Source organism: Mesoplodon mirus (genome assembly GCF_964341445.2).
Source record: "Mesoplodon mirus genome assembly, chromosome: 5".
Taxonomy (NCBI): Eukaryota; Metazoa; Chordata; class Mammalia; order Artiodactyla; family Ziphiidae; genus Mesoplodon; species Mesoplodon mirus.
The window spans coordinates 37,102,799-37,129,829 of NC_138980.1; the positions used below are offsets into that span (position 1 = coordinate 37,102,799).

Here is a 27,031-nt window from a genome sequence, read left to right on the forward strand (position 1 = left end):
TTTAAAAATTAATGGCAGACACACCTAACACAAAATTCACCATTTTAAAGTGCACAATTCAGTGGCATTCAGTATATCCACAATGCTGCACAAACACCACCACTATCTAGTTCCAAAATACTTTCAACACCCCAAAAGGAAACCATACTCTCATTAAGCAGCCACTCCCCACCCACCTCCCCCAGCCCCAGGCAACTATGAATCCACGCTCTGTCTCTGTGGATTTGCCTGTTCTGGACACTTCCCATAAACGGACTCACACACTCTGTGTCTTTTGGTATCTGGCTTCTTTCTCTCAGCCTGATGTTTTCGAGGCTCATCCTGTTACTGTCTGAATTGATCTTTGTTTGTTTCCTGGCTGTTTCTCCCAATTAGAATGTCAGTTCCAGGAGGGATTTCTGTCCATCTGGTTGCCTGGTGACTAGAGCGCTGCCCAGCACACAGCAGGTGCTCAGGAAGCACCAGTCGGGAGGAGAGTGGCTGACCCCTGGGATGGAGCCCCTCCCTTCCCCCTTGCTGGGTGTGCAGGATGGGTTCTTGGTGGTGGTGAAGCTGGAAGAGACCAGCACAGGCCTGCTGATGGTCACAGGCCCCTGGGGACTTTGTGATCTGAGACCTCTCTCTCATTGTCCCATTCTCAGGGCGTCAGCAGTCAAATTTGGGGTCAGATTGCTGGCATTTTGCACTGTGTCCACCAAGGAGATAATGACCTCTTAGACCAGAGACGCAGAACTTTCTTCTTGAGTCACACACATGTACCTGTCTTCCTGCCCAGTCACCTTCTTTATCTGTTGTCCTGCATCTTGCTTTTTTAACTTAATTTTATGTCTTGGAGAATGTTCCATTTCGGGAACCATGAATCAACATTTCTGGTGTTTTTTTTTTGTTTTTTTTTGTTTTTTTGTGGTACACGGGCCTCTCACTGCTGTGGCCTCTCCCGTTGCGGAGCACAGGCTCCAGACGCGCAGGCTCAGCGGCCATGGCTCATGGGCCCAGCCGCTCCGCGGCACGTGGGATCTTCCTGAACCGCGGCACGTGGGATCTTCCTGGACCGGGGCACGAACCCGTGTCCCCTGCATCAGCAGGCGGACTCCCAACCACTGCGCCACCAGGGAAGCCCTCTGGTGTTTTTTAATTGAGGTGAGATTCACATAACGTAAAATTAAACATTTTAAAGTAAACCGCTCGGTGGCATTTAGTACATTCACAATCTTGTGCAATCATCTTTTCTATTTAGTTCCAAAACATTTCCATCAACCCAAAAGGAAATTCCGTGCTCATTAAACAGTCACTCCCCAGACCCCCAGCAACCCACTCTCTGTCTCTATGTACATTTAGATAAATGGAATCACACACTGTGGTCCTTCTGTGTCTGGCTTCTCTCACTGAGCATCGTGTTCTCAAGGTCCATCTGCATTGTGGCAAGTGTTGGGGCTTCACTCCTTTTGGGGGTCAAATAATGTTCCATTGTACGAACGGACCACATTTTGTTTAGCCATTCACACGTTGAGGGGTGTTTCGGCTGTTTCTACCTTTTGGCTACTGGGAACTGTGCTGCTGTGCTGCTGTGAACACGGCTGTGCGTTCCTGGTTCCTGGTGTTTTCTTACACAGCTCTAGAACATTCCACCACGTGGAGATTCCATAATGCATACTACCAGTCCTTCATCGCTGGATATGTCCATTTCTTCCAGTCTTCTGCTGTCCAAACAGTGCTGCAGTGGCCATTCTTTGTATGTAGTTTAAAATTCTGTTAGGTGAATAATACTTTGGTGTTTCCAATTTACTTTGATTTTTTTTTCTCTTTGGCTGCACTGCAGCACGCGGGATCTTTGTTCCCCGACCAGGGATCAAACCGGCGCCCCCTGCATTGGAAGTGCAGTCTTAACCACTGGACCGCCAGGGAAGTCCCAATTTACTTCAGTTTGCCCTCAAGTGGGAGTTCTATTCCCGATTTTAATTTTTTTTGTGGAAGTAGATACTTTCTGAAAGTTGTTTATGGTAGCCCCAAACAGCTTGTCATGGTGCTTGGCATGGGGTAGATCTTTTATTACATTAAAAAAAATTTTTATATTTTATCAAAAATTTCACATTGGGGTAGGGTTATAGGATTTTGGTGTATAGTACATCTTTTCTTTTCTAGTTTGCCAAAGGAAACTTTATAAAACATTAATTGACTGGAGGAAATTCTTCTCTGTATGCTATCACCACGTAACACATTTGGAAAAGTGATGAAGACTTTTTAACAATCAACACGTAATTGATATATTATGGACAAGACCTAAGTCTATATTGAAAATGGGAAGCTACTGCTCATATTATTTTCTCCTTATATTTTATCTCTAGCAACACCTGGAAGCCCAATGAAATTAGCCACAAAATATTTTTAAATTATCCATCCTAAGCATAGTACAGTTTTTTCGCATATCACAGAATTTATTTATTTTTGGTGTAGAGTTCTATGAATTTTCAATCACACACAAATAGAGCTAGCGGTGTCGTGAACCACAATGTACCCACTACTTGGCTACAATAATTGTCAACGTGAAGTTGACCTTGTTCATCTCCACGCGACCACGCCCCCCGCCGGCTGGTTTTAAAGCCAACCCCAGACAGCACGCTATTATTCCAGGTTGGGAACGCCTTAGCGACAGGGATTCTCTTCTGTAACTGAGTCCCAGAGCCGCTGTTATCACACTTTCAAAAGCTACCATCCTCTCTTTGTGTCACCTGAGATCCAGGCAGCGTTCAAGTCCTTGATTGCCTCACAAGCATCTTGTTTGCGTTGGGATCCAGCCAGCAACCACACAGCGCATGCGGGTGATGGGCCCCACCTTGACTGGGGTCCCTCTGGCTCAGGCGAGGGAGCCCAGGTTCGAAAGCGGTTGGTTTGGGACTGATTCTGAAGGCTGAGCTGATAGGATTTGCTGGTGGACCAGATGTGGGGGGGAGGGGGGAGGGGGGAGGAAGAGAGGAGGAGGTGGGAAGGGAGGAAGGAAGGGAGGGAGGGAAGGAAAGGAAGGTGGGGAGTGAAGTGTGAATCCAGGGTGACCCTAAGGTTCTGGACAGATCCAGTCGCTCCATCCGGACCTTGGACCTCCTTCTAGTTTCTTCGTTTGCCGCATGCTTTGGGCACGTCTTCACATGCATGTTTATAGCTTCGTCTAAATCGGCTGTACTTTGCTGCTTGCTTTGCTCCACTGATTGGTTTACTTTGTGTGTATAAGCTCCACAGAGACTCCTGTTCATCTTCTAAGGTGCCTTTTTCTAGCTACCTGTTTTCACTGAAATACAAAGCCGGTATCTGCTAGTATAGAACCCTGTGTAGGTCATGGGGCTCCATTCGCCAGAGGCTATACCCCCTGGTTCTGACAGAAATATTTGGAGTTGGTAGAACATTAACCGCAAATCTAGAATTTATAACAACTGCTTGATTCTTATATGGAGCACACCGTGGATCACAAACAAAATAATACAGTTTTCCTCATGGAAACCACTGAAACATCACTTGCAGTCAGTGTCGACCAGCTATTTTGCCCTCCAAGGGGACAGCTGAGGATGTCTGGAGATACCTTTTGATTGGAACAGATTAATGTATTGGACTTGTGAGTTTAATTACATGCTTGGGGGGTGGGGTTGATTAAGGAAACGTGTGGCCAGTGTTGAATTGTCTGGGAATTTAAAAAAATATTTATTTATTTGGCTGCGCTGGGTCTTAGTTGTTTGCAGCATGCGGGATCTTAATTGCGGCATGCGAACTCTTAGTTGTGGCATGCATGTGGGATCTTAGCTTCCCGACCAGGGATCGAACCTGGGAGCACGGAGTCTTAGCCACTGGACCACCAGGGAAGTCCTTGTTTGGGAAATTTTGATTAAATTCATGAGCTCATTAAGCAACATTTTATTTATTTATTTATTTATTTATTTTTGTGGCACGCGGGCCTCTCACTGTTGTGGCCTCTCCTATTGCGGAGCACAGGCTCCAGATGCGCAGGCCCAGCGGCCATGGCTCACGGGCCCAGCTGCTCCGCGGCATGTGGGATCTTCCCAGACTGCGGCACGAACCCGTGTCCCCTGCATCGGCAGGCAGACTCTCAACCACTGCACCACCAGGGAAGCCCTAACATTTTTTAAGGTACTTATGTAACTGTCTGCTAGGGCTGCCATAACAAAACACTGCAGAATGGGTGCCTGGATAGAAACTTATTTTCTCTCAGTTGCAGGGGCTGGAAGTTCAAGATCAAGGTGTCAGCAGGACTGGTTTCTGGTGAGGGCTCTCTTCCAGGCGGCCGCCTCCTTGCTGTGTCCTCATGTGGTAGAGAGAAAAAAAGAGAGCTGGTTTTCTCTTCTTAGAAGGACATCAATCCTATTGGATTAGGGCTCCACCCTTGTATTTAATCTTGACTACCTCCCTCAAGGCTCCATCTCCAAATACAATCACATTAGGGGGGTTGGGGCCTCAACATACAAATTTTGGGGAACACAATTCAGTCCATGAGAATAACTATTAATTTATGTTATGTAGATGTTTAGAAAAATGTTGTTTAATAGATTTAAGGATTAACACATTGAAAGTCAAACAAGCTTAAGGAGTGGTGCTTGTCCCTCATCATACACAAAAGGCTTCAAACAGTAGTGTCTGTCAGTTCCTGAGTGTGCAAGGACCCTGGGCAGCGAGGAATCTGCAGTCCTCTACCAATGGATTCATGGCCATGTGACCTTAAGCTTGATTACTAATACAACATCCTCTAAAGGGGCTGCATCAACTTTTACCACAGTATTTGAGAGCCCCTGTTATCCCACATCCTCAATAATATAAGGTCTTTTTCAACCTTTTTGGTCTTACTTCATCCAATAGGTGAAAATTGCATTGTATTTTCTATTGCATTTCTCTCTGGACTGAGATGGAGCATGTTTTCCTGTTGTTAAAAGTCATTTAAAAATGTGTTTTCAGAGAATTGTCTATTCAAGCCTTTGTCCCATTTCTCATTGGGTTATTATCTTTTTCTTATTGATTCTTTGGCGTTCTTTACATATTAAGGAAATCAGGTCTCTATTGATTAGATGTGTTGCCTATATATATTTTTTCAGTTTGTTGTTGATCTTTTGATTCTGTTCATGGTATTCTTTGCTATGTGAAAATTTTTTAACTTTTTATGTAACAAGATTTACTCTGTTTTTTCCTTTATGCCCTTTGGGTTTTCATGTTGTACTATCTTTTTGAAGAAATATTTATTTATTTATTTATTTATTTATTTATGGCTGTGTTGGGTCTTCATTGCTGACCGCGGGCTTTCTCTAGTTGTGGTGAGTGGGGGCTACTCTTCGTTGTGGTGCGTGGGCTTCTCATTGCAGTGGCTTCTCTTGTTGCAGAGCACAGGCTCTAGGCACACAGGCTCAGTAGTTGTGGCTCGCGGGCTCTAGAGTTCAGGCTTAGTAGTTATGGCACACAGGCTTAGTTTCTCCGCAGCCTGTGAGATCTTCCTGGACCAGGGCTTGAACCCGTGTCCCCTGCATTGGCAGGTGGATTCTTAACCACTGCGCCACCAGGGAAGTCCCTCATGTTGTACTATCTTTAAGGTAACCAACCAGAGCAGAACTCTCTTGTGAGAGCTGCTTTCCTTCAGGAGACCTCAAAATGTTTTCCCACCCAAAGGATCACGTGTGGACTTGGCCCCTATATTCTAACTGTTTAAGCCACTCTTCTGGAAACTCAAAGACTGAACACCCTTTGGACTTTACAACTGCTCTATGATCTGGCATACAGTCCACTCTCCTCTCCTCCTAGGCCCAGGACAGGCATGACTAATCAACCCCAGAATTCTGGGAAGACATGACTAAGCAGACATGGGAGTTGGCTTCAGACCTGCAGCCCCTTTGCCAGGCCTGCTAAGTTCCCTGCTTTGTGCCTTGCAGCGCTGTGAAGAACGGTCTCTGCGGACCTGGAAGGGCTGAAACCCCAATGACTTGAGAAGAGAAGGTCGAGGACCTTAAAGCAGACATAGGCCAAGAACGAGGTATGCTGTGAGAGAGAGAAAGGTGCGCTGAGTCAGCCATGGTTTTTTATAAAGGGGTCCGGGCCAGGAGAGTCAGGCACAGTTCCTCCCTGCCCCAGGTGCTGGCCTTGGCGGAGGTGCCCGAACCTGCGAGGCCAAGTCTCTATATGTGATGGGGAGCAGAGGCGGCACGGGCAAGTGGTTGACAGCGGGGCCCCGTGGTTCAGAGCAGAGCTCTGCTAGCCGAGTGACAATGGGTGAGTCATTTGCTCTTTCGAAGCCTCGTGTGTATTGTTGGTACTCGGGGCGGGGGTGGGGGCATTGATAATAGCACCTCCTTATTAGGATGGTGAGCCTGTGTGGGTAAAGCACATAAATATATAATATATATAATATTATATGTTACATATTACATATATTATATATAGTGCAGATTAACTGTGTGTATATATATGTGGCAGATGTAATATGTAATTGTTTATATAGTTCAGATGTAATAATATTTAGACTGAGAATATAATTATATAGTACAGATGTAATTATATACATATATAATATAGATGTAATTATACATATGGTACAGATATAATTATATACGGTGCAGATGTAATAATAATGTAATGCAGATATGTGTATATATATATCATTTGTAAATAATATGGAATTCTAGTTAATGATTCAAATACTAAAGGCTGATTCACACCAAATGATTAAAATGTTTTTAAAAAGAGTGAAATAATGCCATTTGCAGCTACATGGATGTACCTAGAGATTATCATACTAAGAGAAGTCAGAAAGAGAAAGACATATACCATATGATACACTTGTATGTAGAATTTCAAATATGACACAAATGGACTTATCTACAAAACAGAAACAGACTCACAGACATAGAGAACAGGCTTGTGGTTACCAAGGGGAAGGGGGGTAGGGGAGGGAAGGATTGGGAGTTTGGGATAAGCAGATGCAGACTATTATATATAGAACAGATAAACAACAAGGTCCTACTGTGTAGCACAGGGAACTGTATTCAATATCCTGTGATAAACCACAATGGAAAAGAATATGAAAAAGAATATATATATGCATAACTGAGTCACTTTGCTGTACAGCAGAAATTAACACGTTGTAATAAATCAACTATACCTCAATAAAATTTTTTTAAATGATTCAAATGTTGAAGGGTGAAATGGATGGACAGCTGCAGCTTACTTTGAAATGTATCAAAAAGTAAGATGGAGGAATGGATGGATAAACGGAGGGATGGCTGGATGGAGATATGATAAAGCAAATACAGCAAAATGCTAGAAGTTGTAGAATTTGGTGGTGGGTAGAGGGCATTAGCTATACAATCCAATTTTTTGTATGCTTGAAAATTTTCATAATAAACTGTTGAGAGGGTAAGGAAGAAGTAAATGAAAGAGGAAGCTTGAGTAGACCAGCACTGACCATGTGACTTCACTCAAGGTGTGGGATTAATTCAGGTTCAAAAAGACAGCCCCCCCCCAACTCCTGAGTTATTAAATGAATAAAAATAGTCTGCCACCCAACGCTGGTGACTATTTGCAGTTACTCCTGGGCCATGGACCATTCACCAAGATGGAGAAGTCCTTATGAGGCTTTCAAAACACGGGCCAGGCCATGAGACCCCCACGACCATCCCTGAATTTTTTCGGGAGTCAGTCAACCGATTTGGGACTTATCCAGCCCTCGCATCAAACAAGAATGGAAAGTGGGAAGTTCTGAATTACAACCAGTACTACGAGGCTTGTCGAAAAGCTGCAAGAGCCTTACTCAAGGTAAATGAGTCATTCATTCATTCCTTCATTTGTTCATCATGTATTAAATCATTCCTTTTATGTATACATACATATGGGACAAAATGCACAAGGCACCCCAAGATACAAGGTTAACTGGTGAAAAATTTCCTTCCAATCTTTGTCCCCTCTCTTATGGAGGTAGCTATCATTTGCAGTTTTTTCTATGCTCTTCTGCGGACTAAATTATGTGTACATGTTATATAATTCTATAGAAGTACATTTTTACACACATGGTAGCATACTATACTCAAGAGTCTACAATCTGCTTTTTTGTCTGTTAGCACAGTATATGTGTGTATTAGTTAGCTACTGCTGCATAACAAATTACCCCAAAACTTAGTGACTCAAAACGACAGAGCGGGCTTCCCCTGGTGGCACAGTGGTTGAGAGTCTGCCTGCCGATGCAGGGGACATGGGTTAGTGCCCCAGTCCGGTAAGATCCCACGTGCCGTGGAGCGCTGGGCCCGTGAGCCATGGCCACTGAGCCTGTGCGTCCAGAATCTGTGCTCCGCAACGGGAGAGGCCACAACAGTGAGAGGCCTGCGTACTGCAAAGAAAAAAAAATGACAGAGCTTCATTATCTCTTGGTTTCTGTGGGTCAGGAATCCAGGAGTGATTTAGTTAGATGTTTCTGGTTCAGGATCTCTCATGAGGCTGTAGTCAAGCTGTCAGCCTGGGCTGCATCATCTGTACATGGCTGGCTCTTGGCAGGAGGCCTCAGTTCCTTGCTCCATGGCCTTCTCTGTAGGGTTGTTTGAGTGTCCTCACAATATGGCAGCCAGCTTCCCCCAAAATGAGTGATCCAAAAGAGAGAATGAACCAGATGGGAACCGTGATATCTTTTATAACCTAATCTCAGCAATGAAATGACTTCTTTCACAAGGTTAAGCAGAGCTTGATATAATATGGTAAGGGATTAGTGTAGAACAAAAATACCAGGAGATGAAACTCATCTTGGAGGCTGGTTGCTGCATTCTGAGATCCTTCCATATTGATTTATTTTTTAAAATCCATATTCTTTTCAACAACTGCAAATACGTATGTAACAGTATTGACTTAATCAGCCCCCTATGGGTGGGCATTTAAGTTGCTTCCAGCCTTTGCTACGATACATAGTGCCATATTGAACCTTCTTTGTACAATGAATTCCTACAAAGACAATGCCCTTTAAGTCCACTCACAATGTATGAGAGAATCTGTTTACCTATGTTATTGTCAACATCATATTATCAAAACTGTTCATCTGGGCCTATTTGATAGGCATGTTAGGCAGAATTCTAAGGTGACTCCACTGAGATTCCCAACCTCTGGTGTACTTGTGCTGTATAATCTTCCTGTGACTGTGGGCTATGATGGGATTTCCCTCCTGAGATGGCAAAGGTGAAGGGATTTCACAGATGTCATTAAGGTCTCTAATCTGTTGACTTTGAGTTCATGAGAAAGGGCAGGTGCTCTGGGTGGGCCTGACTTAATTGGGTGAACCATTAAGAGAGATTCTCCTGCTGTCTTGGAAGTAAATTGCCATGTTTGGAGAGGGCCATGTAGCAGGGGATGGCATACAGACTCTAGGAGTTGTGAGCGGTCCTCAGCTGGCAGGTAGCAAGAGAAGAGGATCTCAATCATTCAACCACAAGGAAATGAATTCTGCAAACAACCTCCAAGTGCGGGGCCCCCAAGCTTCGGAGGAGGTCATGGTCCCCACCGATACCTTGACTGCAGCTTTGGGAGATCCTAGGCAGAGAACCCAGCTGTGCAGCCCCCCAGGCTCCTGACCTGTGGAAACTGGGATAGTAAGTGTGTGCTCTTTTAAGCTGCTACATTTGTGATGATGGGTTATGCAGCCATAGATGATGAATGTAACAGACATCTCGTACTGTAAAAGGGCATCTCCTGATGGTTCTGACTTACAGGAAATCCGATCACATTTTGACCTAGACCCAAGCTCCTCTCTCCCCTCCTCTGATGCCCATGTGTCTTCATCTAGAGACTGTGAGAGGTCGGAATTAGGAACCACCTGCTTGGGCTGGATTTCTTCTTGGCTGCCCTTACCCCCACGCCATAGTGCTGTGGCTAGTTCACCCTTCCTGAAAGATGGTCCTCTTTCCCTATGCCCTTAGTTCTGGAGTTCAAGGACCCCTGCTCTCCTAAATCTCAGGGATCCAATCAGAAAGAAGTCAGTTTATCTACACATTGATAGAGACACTGTCCACAGTGAAGACAGCCTTTCTGCCACTAAGCATAAACATGTTGCATCACGTTCTGAAGCATCAGCAGGCAGATGCCTTCCAAATGCTTAGGTTTTCCCCGGGGACAGAGGGTCATTGCCAGCCTTGCCCAGGTGACTAAAACAGCCAACAAAATTGGAGTTTCCAGGACAAAATGGGGGTGAGCACCAAGCATGATCACTTTCATGTCCAGGTCTCCTGATTCATCCTCAACCATGTTCAGATCAAGGCTATGCCTTCAAAAGTGCAACTTATTACCACCTTAGGGTATCACTCTTTGAGTACTGTTATGATTAAAAATAAAAATGAATTCATTAGGATGGCTAATTAAGAAAAAAAAAAAACCCAGACAATAACAAGTGTTGGTGGGGATGCGGAGAAATTGGAGCCGTCCGTCACTGTCAGTGGGAAGGTAAAATGGTGCAGCCACACTGGAAGACAGTCTGGCGGTTCCTCACAAAATTAAACTTAGAATCACCATATATGATCCTGCAATTCCACTTCTGGGTACAGACCCAAAAGAATTGAAAGCAGGGACTTACACAGATATTTGGACACCCATGTTCATAGCAGCATTGCTCACAACAGCCAAAAGGTGGAAGCAACCCAAGTGCCCATCAGTGGATGAATAACCAAAATGTGATCCGTCCGTACAATGGAACATTAACCTTAAAATGGAGTGAAATGCTGACACCTGTCACAACATGGATGAACTAGGGGACATTACACTAAGTAAAAGAAGCCAGACACAAAAGGACAAATATATGATTCCACTTATAAAAGGTCCCTAGACGAGTCAAATCCATAGGGACAGAAAGTAGATGGTAAAGGCCAGGGGCTGGGGGAGGGGGTGGGGAGTCAGTGTTTAATGGGGACAGAGTTTCAGTTTGGGAGGATGAGAAAGTTCTGGAGATGATGGTGGGGATGGTTGCACAACAGTGTGCATGTGCTTAATGCCACTGAGCTGTGCACTTAAAGTTGGTTAATGGTTAAAAAATAAAATACATAGGGGACTTCCCTGGTGGCACAGTGGTTTAAGACTCCGCGCTCCCAATGCAGGGGGTCCGGGTTCGATACCTGGTCAGGGAACTAGATCCCACATGTATGCCGCAACTAAGAGTTTGCATGCCACAACTGAGGAGCCAGCGAGCCACAACTAAGGAGCCTGCCTGCCACAACTAAGACCTGGTGCAACCAAATAAAAACAAATATAGAAAAAAATGCATAAAAATTAGAATAAATAAAGGGGGTATTACGGAGAGGGAGGTAAACCAGCCTCCCAAGAGTCACAAAAAAAATCACACTCCGGATTTTCATCTCAACACAGGCTGTCCCCCTTGTGACTCCGTGGGCTCTGGGGTCTGCTTTCACCTGCCAGTGAGCAGATCCCATTCGGAAGCAAACCACCTCTGTTGCTTCTGTTTTCTGTTTGTCTGTCTGGTTTTGCCTCCCCAGCTGGGCTTGGAGCCTTTCCACTCAGTCGGCATCCTTGGGTTTAACTGTCGAGTGGTTCCTTGCAGCTCTTGGCGCCATCTTCGCAGGGTAAGACCCCGGGCCCGGGTCCCTGTGGATGTTGGGCGGTGCTGCTCCGGGACTGGCAGCCCCAGGCTGGTTCCCACGGAGATGTGAGCGGGGGTTGCAGGAGCAGCCACAGGCGAGCCGGTGAGATAGACACACACACCCGTCCAACAGGGGACTAGTATCTCAAATACACAAGGGACTTCTACAACTCAGGAATAAAAACACAAAAAGAGGGACTTCCCTGGCAGTCCAGTGGTTAAGGCTCCGTGCTTCCACTGCAGGGAGCATGGGTTTGATCCCTGTTCGGGGAACTAAGATCCCACATGCTGCTCAGTACAGCCAAAAAAAAAAAAAAAAAAAAAAATTTTTTTTTAAATGGGCAAGAGACTTGTACAGAAACATCACTAAGGGAAGTAGCCAACAGGCACTTGGAAAGATCCTTGATGTCATCAGCCAGCAGGGAGATACAAAGGGAACCCACAGCAGAATAGTTCAAAGCAAGAATGAAAGGTTGCGAATGAAGGGAACGGGTGGAGGGGTGGGGGGGTCCAACCCCCACCTCTTATTTGCCATGGGACCCTGAACAAGTGACTTCCCTGCCCTGAGCCTCAGTTTCCTCATCTGTAAAATGGGGTACTGTGAGGGTTCCATGTCATAATGACATCCCGGGAGCCCATCCTCTCATCATCACTGTCATTTTTGTCCTTTTCATCACTGTCCAGCTGTGGAGGGAGAGAAGCTGGTGCTGAGGCTGCAAACTCAGACCTTCCCTGCAGACCCTTCCCCTCCCCCGCAGACGCTTCCCCTCCCCCCACCTTCCAGAACGCTCGTTCTTGACTTAAGGTATGTGGGGCATACTCGTGCATGTGTTTTCTTTTCCCAGGGGCTTCTGTGTTGGTATTTATGCCACCAACTCTGCGGAAGCCTGTCAATATGTCATTGCTCACGCCAAAGTGAACATCCTGCTGGTGGAAAATGACCTACAGCTGCAGAAAATCCTTTCGGTAAACCCCTCCGCCCCCCATTGCTGCCTGCCAGTCACTGGGGGAAGGAGGGTGTGTGTGTGTGTGTGTGGAGTGAGTGTGTGTGGAGTGGATGAGTTTAATTTCCAATGCATATTCATTTCCTACTCAGCCTGTTTTTAAAAATGTGTTTGTGTGTTATTTTATATACAGTTCACTGTTTATCAGTTTTCTTTTAGAAACAGTTATTTTCAACCTTGTCATCCTTGCTATGTTCACCTCTTATAATTGTCCTCCTTCTTGAAATGCTTTTGTCTTTCTTTTCTGTTTCTTTCATAAGTCCGACCACTTCCTGTTTCACTACTTTCTGATGTCTGGCTCTCCCCTCAGGGCTTGTATGTTTGCTTTGTGTTCTTCCTTCCCAGCTGCGTTTACCCCATTACATCCTAGGTTTTATGTTGGAAGGTTAGGGGGCAATTTTCCTTTGCTTTGCAGTGACTTTTTGTGCACAGTGAAATCTGACCCTCTCTTATTCCTTTTTTTTTCCCCTTGTGTTATCTTTGTCATGTTGCAAGAAACATTTCCGATGACTTGTGTTTGAATGAGCTGCAGTTGCCTGAACCAGCTTTTGGCAGAAGGATCCTGAGGGGAGAGGAGTCCTTGGGAGGGGTGAGCCTCGATGGCCAGATTCATGGCTCACCCCAAGAGCCACTGCACTGCGTAGCTTGTGGGATCTTAGTTCCCCGACCAGGGATCGAAGCCGGGACCCCAGCAGTGGAAGCGCAGAGTCCTAACCACTGGACCACCAAGGAATTCCTGTGACTGTTTCTTTAATACCATATTTCATCTTTTCTGAGTCACTTTTTAATATTTCTCGAGTTGAGATGTCTCGCCATGGATGGCATCCTCTGAACGCCGTGGGCCATGTGCTTCCCCACATTTTAACTTCTCTGAAATTAGGATAGATTTGCCAGCCTCAGTGGAATCCAGCCAGACTCAGTGAAACAGGATATTTTGTACCACCAGGCCTCCTTCGACGCCTAATTCCTGAGCTGGCTCAGTGAGGACAGACGTCTACTCTCTGAAACTGCTTTCTGAAGGCATGCTTCTTTGGTCCCTGGTACTCATGTCATGCCCTGTCTGTCCTGTTCACAGCAGAACACACTGCGGGGTGGGTGATGGGTGATGAGTGATGGGTGGGGCCCTTCTCCTTCTTGCCGTGAATACTGGCTTCCGATTTGGGTTTTTCCACCGTTAGAAGAGGTCACGTGCCCCATCCTTTCCCCTGCAGCCACCTCATTGCTATGGCTTCCTGTCCTTGTTCTGGTATATTCAACCTCACATGCATAAATTATTTCCATCTCTTAGTTTCATCAAAGATGCAGTTTGTGGGAGATTTCTTGTTCTGGTTGCTCTGCATGGAAGATTCAAAGCCAGGCTTCTGATACTCTCCTCCCAAACTGGACGTTCAGCTCCACTTGGAAATCTTTGATTCTGGGTGATGGTCACGGCTCATAACCCTCCAGTGCTTCCCTTCTTCCTTTAGAATAAACTGCAAACTCCTGCTGTCACCTCCAAGGCATGGCCTACCTGGCCCTTCCATCCTTTCCTGCATCCTCCCCCGGCCTTCTCCCTTCCATCCCCATTCCAGCTGGCCTGGACTTTTTACATCCCTCCAACATCCCAGCTACTGCCTGCTTCAGGCTTTTTGGATGTCTCTTTCTTCTCTCTCTGGAAAACTCTTGTCCAGCTGTTACAAGCACTTCTGTCATCTTTTCTCTCCGGGTCGTGCCAGAGACTTGGTTATAATTATAAGGAGTGTACTGGATGTTGGAAGTGACTTCTTCACTGGATTGGCTAGAAATGTCATACAGGCACACTCCTTCCTTTGCACGAACAGGGGGGCAAGAATCCCACAGGCCTGGTTACCTGAACCTTACAGGTCTAGGTTTAGGTAGAGAGTTCTGAACCCACCCAGTTCCAGCCACCTTCATGGAGGACTTCTGTAGCCCTACTCCAACCAGAAGGTTAGCTGGATCTTGGCTGTGAAGCATAAGGTGCCAGGAGACGAAGAGCCGGGAGGGCCTCCTTCGACTCACCCACCAAAGCCACAGCTCTGCACAACAGAATTCAGGAGGCTGTTGCCCTCAACCCTCTGTGATGGTTACAGTCTACAGATACCGACCTGTCAGTCAAGACAAAGAGCAAAAGTTCTACTGCGTGGCCAGGGGGAGGGAAAGAGGCTGAGGTCCCTGAGGGAGAGAGCTTAGGATGCGCTCCTCCAGGGCCCCGGTACCATGAGGTCCATACACAACTTTTTTTCAGATTCCAAAGACCAAGATGGAGACCCTAAAAGCAATCGTTCAGTACAGGCTGCCAGCGAAGGAGAGCAAAATGTAACAACCTGTACTCTGTAAGTGTGACAGGGGGCACTGAGCAAAGGGGAGGGCACAGCCTTGAAAGGGAAGGAGGGCACTCCCAAAGGAAGTGGGTGGTGAGCAAGGGAGAGGGAGGGGCCTCACAAGGGAAGTGGGTGGGGACTCTCAAAGGAAGTGGGTGGTAAGTGGGTGGTGAGTGAGGGAGAGGAAGGGGCCTCACAAGGGGAGGGGGTGAGGCTTCTGAGAGAATTTTTTTCTGGCATGAAGGTTCTGATTTACCAGAAGGTGTCTGTTCTGGTTATTTATTGCTGTGTAACATATCACCCCAAAATTGGTGGCATAAGACAATACCAATCATTTTATTATTAGTTTCTTTTCAGACCATTAGGGTAACTGAAAAAATACTGCATCATTGAAAATTAGATGTGTTGGAACTCACAACATTAAGTTTAAATATTTAATTTGTATTCAAACCAGAACTTATTATAAATTTACTTTCCTGGTTTTCATAGATGCAAAGTCATCAACATTTTTATTAAAACCATTAGCCAGTTTTAATATACACAAATAGGAACATAGGGGCACATTTCTGCAACGGCTCGGACCAACAGCCCTGCTGGAGCCTTTTTAACATTTTCGATGATTCATTCATCATGAATTTGCTCTGCTTTGATAGTGACTTTTAAATTATTGCATTAAAGTACTATTTATCTTGATTACAGGCTTTTTTTTTTTTCTCGCATCCGCTAAAATTTTGCACTCAAGGAGAAGCCCCTGGTCCTCACTCTGGTCCCAACCCTGCAGCTGGGGCTCCTCCAGCACATTTCTCTGTCTCTCTGTGGTGTCTCCATGTGCTGTCTCCAGCATGATGACTTCAGGACCTCTGGACTTATTGGTGGCTCAGATCTCCAGAGAGAATGTTTTGAAGGAGAGAAATATCCAGGTGGAAGCTGTCCTGCCTTTAACGACCTATTCGTGGAAGTAACACACTGCCCAGCAAGGTCAAGCTGCATGAGGGCCCAGACTTCAGCTCTTACTGAGGGAAGGGCGGGGCCCCTGAAGAGTGGGTGACACTGTAAATGTTGTCGCAGTCATTTTTTTGCAAATTCACTGTGCCTCAGGGTCTTCTAGAGGCAGAAAATGCTTGGGTGCAAGCAACAGAAATCCACTTAAGCCAAAGGAGGGGGTTTGGGTTTTGTTTTTGTTTGTTTTGTTTTTTAATTAATTAATTTTTGGCTGTGTTGGGTCTTCGTTTCTGTGCGAGGGCTTTCTCCCAGTTGCGGAGAGCGGGGGCCACTCTTCATCGCGGTGCGCGGGCCTCTCACTGTCGTGGCCTCTCTTGTTGTGGAGCACAGGCTCCAGACGCGCAGGCTCAGCAGTTGTGGCTCACGGGCCTAGTTGCCCCGTGGCATGTGGGATCCTCCCAGACCGGGGCTTGAACCTGTGTCCCCTGCATTGGCAGGCAGATTCTCAACCACTGCGCCACCAGGGAAGCCCTGGGTTTTGTTTTTAAGGATACAATGAGTTAACTCCAGAAGTCAGGGCAGGAGGGCCGTGAGGGGCCAGGACGAGCTGCTGTTAGGCCAGCAAACCCATGATCCAAATCAGACATCCTAAAATGTCATGGAGTTTATTTGGTTTGCCCTCCACGCAAACGGGAGGAAAGATGTCAATGATTCTTTCTGGCCAAAACACTCACCAGCTCGTGCACCTTTCAGAAAACATTTAAATATTAAGACCAGGATAATGACTAATTAAGTAAGACAGCCGATCAGAATTACAGACCTTTCAGAGGTTAAAAATGACCAACACAGAAACAGTATCTTAAGCCTGGATAAGTTAAATAAACTCATTTGTTAGAAACAGTATTTATAGCCGGGTTTCTCAGCCTTGTTGGACATTTGGGTTGGATAATTTTTCATCATGGGGGCCGTCCCGTGCATTGTAAGGTGTTGAGCGACATCCCTGGCCTCCACCTACTAGATGCCAATAGCACCCTCCCAGTTGAAACAATCAAAAATATCCTCAGACATTGCCTAAGTCCCCTAGGGGGCAAAATCACCCCTGGTTGAGGACAATGATTTATAGGGAAGAGTTCTGTGACATACAGTATCTACTTCTCTGCAAGGGTGACTAGGACCTACAGTTTTTAGATTCAGTTTAGGAATACATTCATTAGAACTGAGAGAAAAAGAAAGCGCCTGGGAAATTAGAAGGTGAAATTCGGGGGCAGGGGGATGGCAGAATAAGACAATTAACTGGGTAGGTTACGATGCCTGGGATTGGACTCAGGACCAATTCCAGATTACCGAGAGAGAGGACTGGATTGGACAGGACTGGGTCTGGTGTCTACCTAATCCAATCATTTGTGGCCATGGGAGAATGAGGTTTTCACCAGCGATTAGGGGAGCATCCTTTGGCGGGGAGGGCTTGAGGCATCTCTCAGAGAAAGGACAGGGTCCTGCAAAAGGCTTTTGTGTGCTGCTCCTCTCACCATCACCCTACCCTGTTAGAGATGGTCTGCGTAAAGGTTCTTCCCTTTCAGATGGGGCCAGCATTGCCCTGGCAGGCTACAGGCAATACTGGCCATTTCTGGAGGATGTGGAGTGCCCTCTGTCTTGCAGATAGGACACTGCCCTCATCCAGAGCCTCACCAGGGGCTCAGAGGTAGAATTTTTGCAGGTCCCAGGTGAAATTTGGTTCACACAGCCCAACAGCTCCTTCTGAGGCACCAAATTCTAAGCTAATTAACAGCACAGGCTCTGGAGTCAGACAGTCTTGGGTTAGAATGATAGTTCCTCTGTCTACCTGCTGTGTGACCCTGGGCAGGTAACTTACCACCTCTGAGCCTCAGCTCCTTCATCTGCCATAGGGAGATGATGTATCTCTTATCAGTAAGGATGTCTTTGGTTGCAAGTGACAAAAGCCTAACACCTAACGGCTTAAGCTTAAAGGACCATTTATTGGCTCATATCCACAACCTAGGGTGTGGATTTCAGGCATGGCTGGAACCAGGGGCTCAAATAACGTGACCGAGACTCCATTTTGCTCTCTTCATATCTTGGCTCCATGCCAGCCTTGATTCCCCCTAGTCCTGAGATGGTCCAGCAGCTCCTATGGCTACATCTTATTCACGTTCAGATGACTCATTCATGTCCCAGCACTTCCAGCAAAAGCCCTGACCTTCACTGTGATTGGACCACCTGAGGTCACATGCCCAGACCCAGTCTAACCACTGTGGCCCAGGCAGATGGGACCTTCTAGCTTAAACCAATCACAGTGGCCCTCAGCCACATCAATCTGGTAACTAATAAGTTTGAGGTGCTGAGTGGCATCTGGGAAGGCAGAGCACAAATAATTTTGAACTCTGCTGTTCTGAGCATTTTACATATATTAACCCATTTACTGCTTAAAACCACCCAAGGAGTTGGGTCTTGATGTCATTCCCATTTTACCTATGAGGAAACCAAGGCACCGGTGCTTGAGTAGCCTGCCTGGGAAGTGGAGAAGAAGCAAACATCTTAGGGCTTTTGTAAGAGGTGCCTTTGCTCCTGCTGGGAATCATGCTTCGGGAGAAGCTGGTGGGGCAAGGTCCAACTGGGGAAGGGAACTCCTAGGTGCTGAGGACCCCACTCACACACCCTAAGTCCTCACCCTCCACTTCTTTTGTTTGGAGTATAGTTGCTTTACAATGTTGTGTTCGTTTCTGCTGTACAGTGAAGTGTATCAGCTATATGTATACATATATCCCCTCTTCCCTGGATTTCCTTCCCATTTAGGTCACCACAGAGCACTGAGTAGAGTTCCCTGTGCTATTCAGCAGGTTCTCATTAGTTATCTATTTTATACATAGTAGTGTATATATGTCAATCCCAATCTCCCAGTTCATCCCACCCTTCCATTTCCTCCCTTGGTGTCCATACGTTTGTTCTCTACACTGTCTCTATTTTGGCTTTGCAAATAGGTTCATCTGCATCATTTTTCAAGATTTCACATGTATGTGTTAATATATGATTTGTTTTTCTTACTTCACTCTGTATGACAGTCTCTAGGGCCATTCACAACTCTACAAATGACCCAATTTTGTTCCTTTTTATGGCTGAGTAATATTCCATTGTATCTATGTACCACATCTGCTTTATCTATTCCTCTGTTGGTGGACATTTAGGTTGCTTCCATGTCCTGGCTATCGTAAATAGTGCTGCAATGAACATTGGGGTGCATGTGTCTTTTTGAATTATGGTTTTCTCAGGGTATATGCCTCGTATTGGGATTGCTGGGTCATATGATAGTTCTATTTTTAGTTTTTTAAAGAACCTCCATACTATTCTGCATAGTGGCTGTATCAATTTACATTCCCACCAACAGTGCAAGAGGGTTCCCTTTTCTCCACACCCTCTCCAGCATTTATTGTTTGTAGACTTTTTGATGATGGCCATTCTGACAGGTGTGAGATGATACCTCATTGTAGCTTTGATTTGCATTTCTCTAATAATTAGTGAAGTTGAGCATCTTTTCATGTGCCTCTTGGCCATCTTTTGTGTCTTCTTTGGAGAAATGTCTATTTAGGTCTTCGCTTGTCTTTTTTTCCCACAGTGGGATGATTTCATGGAGCTCGGCAATAGCATCCCCGAGTCCCAGCTGGGCCAGATCATAAAGAGTCAGAAGGCCAATCAGTGTGCTGTAATCATCTACACTTCTGGGACCATAAGCTATCCCAAGGGGGTGATGCTTAGCCATGACAACGTAAGTGCTGTCTCTGCTGACAGGGACGAAATTTGCAGCATCCAGGGTCCCATCACTCCAGGGCAGTGGCCTTCAGGCTAGTTTTGTTCTTGACCCACAGGGGCACAGTGGCGTTTAGGGGCCCAGCACATGGCGGGGTCCTTGATCTGTGGGTCATAGAGGGTTATGCAAATGCTTCCAAGGTTGGAGGCAGCATAGTGCAGGGGTTGAGATCAGGGACTCTGGAGCAGACCTGGCTCTGTGATCTTGGGCAGGGCATGTGACATCTCCAAGCCTCAGTTTCCTCATCTGTGAAACGGGTGCAATGTAACAGTCCCTGCCTCATGGGTTGTTTGAGCTCAGAACCGTGTTTGATAAAATAAATACATGAAAGGGCAGTATACACATTGTGTTTCAGGGGTAAAGCAGAAGCTGTTTTAGTTACTTGAGGAAGGCCGTGTGCTTGGGGAAAACTTACGCATGTCTGGGTGGAGTCCAAATCTGATAGTTATTTAGGTCACTGTTAGGAAAGAATAAGGAGAATACATGCTAAAAGATCCTGTTTATGGGGGACATCCCTAGCAGGCCAGTGGTTAGGACACTGTGTTTCCACTGCTGAGGGCCTGGGTTCTATCCCTGGTCGGGGAACTAATATCCTGCAAGCCGCATGGTGCAGGCCCCAGAAAATGCAAACTTATCTACAGGGACCAAAAGCAGATCAGTGGCTGCCTGGGGAGGGCAAGAGGGAGGCATTACAAAGACGATGGAAATGTCCACCATCTCGATGGTGGTGATGGCTGGCTTCACGGGTGCAGACATAGTCCATATGTGCCAAATTGTACACTTCAAATGCGGTTCCCTGTATGTCAATTACACCTCGATAAAGTTGTTGGTTTTGGGTGTTTTTTTCATAAATTTATTTATTTATTTATTTTTGACTGCGTTGGGTCTTTGTTGCTGCACGCAGGCTTTCTTTAGCTGCATCGAGCGGGGGCTACTCTTCATTGTGGTGCATGGGTTTCTCATTGCAGTGGCTTCTCTTGTTCCGTAGCAAGGGCTCTAGGCACACAGTCTTCAGTAGTTGTGGCATGCGGGCTCAGTAGCTGTGGCTCTTGGGCTCTAGAGTGCAGGTTCAGTAGTTGTGGCACACTGGCTTAGTTGCTCTGAAGCATGTGGGATCTTCCTGGACCAGGGCTCGAACCTGTGTCCCCTGCATTGGCAGGCGGATTCTTAACCACTGCGCCACCAGGGAAGCCCCGGTGTTTTTTTAAAGAACAAGAAAGACAGTGACGGTTCATTTCTGTTGCACACTTACTATGGGGCCAGGGGCCGCCCCCAGAGTTTTAGACTTTGTAAGTCCTCACAGCAATTCTATGATTCTATCCATTCTATCAAGCGGATGCTGTTTCTACAGATGAGAAAACTGAAGCCCAAAGAGATTAAGCTGCTGGACCCAGGTCACACAGCAAGCAGCATGGCAGGGCCAGGAGCTGAAACCCAGGCAGGCAGGTGCCACAATTCACATCTTTAACTACACTGTAGGTCTATGGGGCTAAGGTGTAAAAATGTCCAAAGATGCGATCGTTACAAATATGTTAAAGCTGGTTGAAGAACAGTACACAGAGCACAACGTGATTTTGTTAAAAACTGAAAAACGGCAGCGAGTGATGTACATGTGTGTAGGTTTTAAAAGCAGGAAAGTGTCTGGCAGGACATACACCCAACACACTCCACTCTGTGAGTCAGAAAGACTGCTAGGTTGTTTTTTTTTTTTTGCGGTATGCGGGCCTCTCACTGCTGTGGCCTCTCCCATTGCAGAGCACAGGCTCCAGACGCGCAGGCTCAGCGGCCATGGCTCATGGGCCCAGCCGCTCCGCGGCACGTGGGATCTTCCCAGACCAGGGCACGAATCCATGTCCCCTGCATTGGCAGGCGGACTCCCAACCACTGCGCCACCAGGGAAGCCCCAAGACTGCTAGTTTTAAAATGACGCGTTTCTACTTTATAAGGGCTTTCCCCACCAGCCCAGCTTAATAGCTGGCAGCACACACTGGCCTTTGTACTGGCTGTTCCCTCTACATGGAATACTATTTCCCAGAGACCCACATGACTTGCTCCTTCACCTCCTCCGGGTCCCTGCTCAAATGTCACTGCCTCTGTGAAGCCCTCCCTGACTTCCACGTTTAAAATAGCAAAGAAAAATAAACCATCCCATTAGCCCCCAAGCCCCATTTGGCTACTGTTTTTTCTTACACTGCCATATTATACAGTCATGTGTTTATCATGAACAACAGCTCCTTGAGGGCAGGGGCTACCTGTCTGGTTCACTGCTGTGTCTCCAGTGCTTGGTGTACAGGAGGATTCAATCCATTTTGTGGACTGAATGAATGGAGTCTGATGAGGCCCCCACCCAACCCTGGCCAGCATCCATGCTCCCAGTGGCTTCATGTCTAGTGAGATCATGTCCTCACAGAGGGCAGACCAAAGTCGAGCCCCTGGAGCAAGTCTGCCTGGATCTGCATCCTGGCTCCCCGACTTGCTAACTACGTGACCTGAGAAGATTTCCTTAACTTCTCTGGGCTTCGGTTTGCCCATCTGTAAAATGGAGACAAGAATGGTTGCTACCTTTCAGAGTTGCTGTGAAGGTTAAATTATTCCCTATACTGTGTCAGTTAGCTATGGCCATGTAACAAACCGTTCTAGAACTTAGCAACTTAAAACACCAAGAGTGTGCTATTTCTGGGTCTGGAATTTGGGAAGGGCTTGGCAAAGTGTCTTTTCTGCCCTACAGAGTGTCAGCTGGGGTCACTCAGCTGTATTCAGCTGGTGCCCAGGCTGGGCTGGCAGGTCCAAGCAGGGCTTCACTCACGTGTTTCATGGGGCTTGGGCTTCCTCACAGCACGGAGGCATCGAGGCAGTCGAACTTCTCAACGTGGTGCTGGCTCCCCCGAGGGCAAGCATGCCCTGATACAAAGGCAGAAGCTGCAGTCTATTAGGACTCAATGTCAGAAGTTTACACGGTGCTCCACTCTGTGGGTCAAAACCAGTCACTAGACCAGCCCTGTGAAGGGAAAGGAAAACAGACTCCAGCTCTGAATGGCAAGGGTGGCAGAGAATTTGCAGTTGTCTTTAACCTACCGCACAGACATAAAATGCTCAGAGCAAAGCCTGGCACATTGGGATTAAAAAAATAATCCCTGTCGGCTATTATTTTTTAAATCATAATCATCTTTATAGCAGGAAGTCAAAGCTAGTCCCATGTTCTCAACATATGTCAACAGCTCAAAGTTTCTCCCGTTTATAGGGTACTATGCCATGCTGAGATAAACACGCTAACCCCTAACAGAAACCCCACAAGGTAAGACGTATCATTAACCCCTTTCAGAGACTGGGAAACTGAGGCTCAGAGAGGGGAAATGACTTGCATAAGGTCAGAGAGCATAGAAAGGTCTGAGCCAGGATCTGAACCCAGCTGTGTCTAAACCACTGTAAATCACGGTCTACACACACCTAGCCCCTTTTCTCAACAAATGGGCACTGGGTTCCTTGGGTCACTGTGGGTGACAGTGCTTATGGGTACAGACAGAAAATCCCTCCATCCTGAGGCCCAGAGAAAGAAGAGGGACAAATCTTGAGGGCTTACTACAGGGCGAGTGCTTTGCATATTTCATTACACTTAAATGTAACTTCTCTTTCCTCATTCATTCATTCATTCAACAACAATTTACTGGGCACCTACTATGTGCTGGGAAAACAGCTTTGAGCAAAACAGACCCAATGGTGGCCCTCGGGAAGACAGCCAGGGAATGAACAAATAAAACCACTCAGATTGTGGCAAGCAGTACGTAGCAGATTAGAAAGATGCTGGAAACTTCAGTTTGGGTGATGTGAGACTGCTTCGGAAGCGACATTTAACCAGAATATAACATCTTGAGGAGTCAGTTGTGCAGACAGCTAGAGGATGCCCATCCCAGGCAGCGGGAACAGCCCGTGCAAAGGCCCTGAGGCGGGACCTTGCCTGATGTGTTGGAGGAACAGTGCAGAGGCCCGTGTGGCTGCATGAACGAGACGACTGTTTGTCAGAGACTTATGACACCAGTAAAAAATACAGATTGCAAAATTACAGGTATGCTAAAACTTTCCATCAAGGTATGCACCGGAGAAAGAAAAACATTAACATACTAATTGTTGGCGTATTAATGCCACGGGATCATGGGTGGCCTTTTCGTTTGTTGGACAGTGTTGGTTTTATAGTTTTATGTTGGGCACAAGGAACCCCTGTGCCCCTTTTACAGATGAGCAAATACAGGTTGCAAAGGATTTTTAAGCAAATAGCCCAGGGTCACACAGCTAGTAAATGGTGGAGTCAGGATTTGATTCCGGGACACTTGCTGAATCCTTCAGATTTCTGACTATCCCCGATACACATTCTGACTCTAGGGTCTGTTGCTAGATCCTAGGGTGTCTGGTAATCCCCCAAAGCTTCCCGTCGAAGTTTTCTGCTCCTTCCATCCTCAGGCAAGTCAGTGAACCTCTCTGTGCTTCTGGTTCCCCATCTGTAAGGTGGGAGAATCGCAGTCATCAACCCCGGTGTGTGAAGATGAGGACTAAGTGACTCAATGCTTGTAAAGTACAAGAGCGGTGCCTAAGCAGGTGCTTTGTGCTTGTTAAATAATTGTACTTAAATGGCCCTCGGGCAAGGAGGAGGCGCGCTGAATCCTACTGGATTGTAAGCTCGACTTGTGTTCTAGATCACGTGGACGGCGGGGTCAGTGGCAAGGGACTTCAGTCTGGCTTATGCTCCTGAGAAGCAGGAGGTGGTGGTCAGCTACCTTCCTCTCAGCCACATCGCAGCTCAGATGATGGATGTCTGGATACCCATGAAGGTCGGGGCTTTCATCTACTTTGCTCAACCAGATGCACTCGAGGTATTAAGGCTAAGGGCAGCCCGCAGGAGTGGATGGTTCCTCCAAGTCCCAGAGCTGGGGGTTCCTTCTCCATCCCCATCTAATGCTCCAAGTTGGCAGCATTTGAAACAGTAAGCCACCTTCTTTCAGTTTTTATCTTTATCCAAGTCACGGTATCCATGGTTGTGCCGACTGTACTGAACAACCTAAGACTAAGATGAGAATGGTATTGAAAGCAGAACGTGTGTGTATGTGTGTAGTTTTTTTTAAGTCAGTATTCCCAACTCCAAAATGCTCCCCAAACCAAATGTTTTTGGCAGTAAAATCTGACCTGAACTGATGTGAAGCTATTTGGAGTCTTCATTTTTATCCCACTTATTGGGAATATGTGTATCTGCAGAAATATTAATGTGAAGGATTTCAGCTGGCTTGCCAAGACACCACCGTGGGATTCATATAACAAATGAAATAAACACCATATTACCTTTCTGAAGGCCAGAGAATTCTAAATTCCAGAACACATCTGGCCCCAAGGGTTTGAGATAAGGGATTTTGGACCTCTTCTGAAAAACAGCAGTGTCCTAACCACCCTCCAGAGGCAAACTCTCCAGAATTTTCAAGAGACTTCTTCTGGCATTTACCTCCAGTTTTTAAAAAATATGTAATAATTTTCTTGATTCATGCACTTTTAAATATTATCTATTACTTTTTTTTTTTTTTTTTTTTTTGCGGTACACGGGCCTCTCACTGTTGTGGCCTCTCCCGTTGCAGAGCACAGGCTCCGGACGCGCAGACTCAGCAGCCATGGCTCACGGGCCCAGCCGCTCCGCAGCATGTGGGATCTTCCCGGACCGGGGCACGAACCTGTGTCCCCTGCATCAGCAGGCGGACTCTCAACCACTGCGCCACCAGGGAAGCCCTATTACTTTTCCATTGCAGTAGGCAAGGATTTAATCCTCTTACACCCCCATCTTCACTTGCTTCCCCTTTTCCCATCCTCTCAATGAAAAGATTTCTTAGTTAACAGAGCCGTGTAGTTTACTACATGATTACATTTCCTGTCTGGTACAACCTTTTGTTTTCCCCAGAGTTAATAGTTGCCTTTCTTTTCCAATCTGGTGGAAGTTTTCTGTATAGCTGTCCAGTTGCTCCATCTCAACTGTCACATGTTTATCAGGGTTTTCCAAATGTTCTAATACCTACTGCACTATTTTCTCCTCCATCCTTCTGCCCTGAGTAGGACTGGTTGTTGTTTTAAGTTGTCCTAGATTGGGCCCCCTCAAAGCAGAACCTGAGATGGGATGGAGATTTTTGTAATTAATTGAGTAGGATCTCTCAGGTGAAAACTGTAAGGGAGTGAGGGGAGCAAGATACAGCAAGGGGAGAAGAGAGGATGTAAGTTCAGCTGGCATGTAAGTGGAATTGCCCTTACGCAAGCCAATCCCATGGGAATCTCTGAAGCATGAATGGCACCACAGTTGTGCTGCTTTGAGGCAAGGGGTCTGGGCTTTTGTACCCCCATCTCAGAGAGTCACTGGCTATAGGCTTATGCACTCACGTGGGTGCATAACTTCCCAGGCATTTCTGAATGAGGGCAGTTCTCTGAAGAAGAGGGAAGCTGTGGACCATTAGAGGTCTGAAGAGGACATCAACAGTAGCTTCTACAAGCTGTCATGCAGGGATATCCCTTCCTCCCACTCCTGTGCTGAATCCTCTGTTTTCTAAGGTCCTTGTGTTCTTTTTGGGGGGTTACCGCTTCATTTAGCTGGAGATCATCTTTGGTAGGTTTTTCATGTTAAGTAAGTGAAAGAATTCTTGTATGTCCTGACCTTGTAGACTTAACAGAGCCAGAAAAGAACTCTGCACTTTCCTCAGCTACATTCTCTGTATTTGCTTCCTATGATTGCTGGAACAAATGACCACAAAACTTAGTGGCTTAAAACAACATAAATTTATTATCCCACAGTTCTGGAGGTCAGAAGTCTAAAATGGATTTCAATGGGATAAAACCAAGACATGAGCAGGACTGTGTTCTTTCTGCAAACTCTGGGGGAGAACTGGTTTTCTTGCCTTTTTTAGCTTCTAGAGGCTGCCTATGTTCCTTGGCTTGTGGCCTCTTCCTCCATTTTCAAAGCCAGGAGCACACAGCATCTTCAAATCTCTCTTACACACACACACACACACACACCTACCTCTGCTCCCACTGTCACACCTCTCTGATCCTCCTGCCTCCCTCTTATAAGGACCCCTGTGATGACACTGGACGCACCTGGAAAATCCAGGATAATCTCCCCTAGGCTAAGTCTCAGGGCATTTGTAATTCCTTCCAGAGGGCTCATTCTCCTGTTCTTCACATGGCTGGCTGCTCCATGTCATTTAGTTCCCTGCTTAGATATCACCTTGACCCCTTTCGGCCACTCTCATATCCCCCATGCTCAGTGTCTGAGACACATTAGACACTCAGTAAATGAATACTTTATTTTCCGGCTGAAAACATA

At 46.3% G+C, this 27,031-nt stretch overlaps 1 protein-coding gene across 1 annotated transcript in view; it reads left to right on the plus strand.

Moving 5' to 3' along the window:
* The first annotated feature begins 6,194 nt into the window (after positions 1-6,194).
* The window catches only part of ACSBG2 (acyl-CoA synthetase bubblegum family member 2), a 34,348-nt gene continuing 13,511 nt past the window's right edge, over positions 6,195-27,031 (plus strand). Inside the window, 9 exon segments of the mRNA XM_082622737.1 lie at positions 6,195-6,252; positions 7,565-7,794; positions 11,496-11,539; positions 11,541-11,582; positions 12,445-12,565; positions 14,849-14,914; positions 14,916-14,936; positions 19,498-19,647; positions 24,378-24,554. Of these exon segments, the coding sequence (XP_082478863.1) occupies positions 6,249-6,252; positions 7,565-7,794; positions 11,496-11,539; positions 11,541-11,582; positions 12,445-12,565; positions 14,849-14,914; positions 14,916-14,936; positions 19,498-19,647; positions 24,378-24,554 (855 nt within the window). The 5' untranslated portion in view covers positions 6,195-6,248.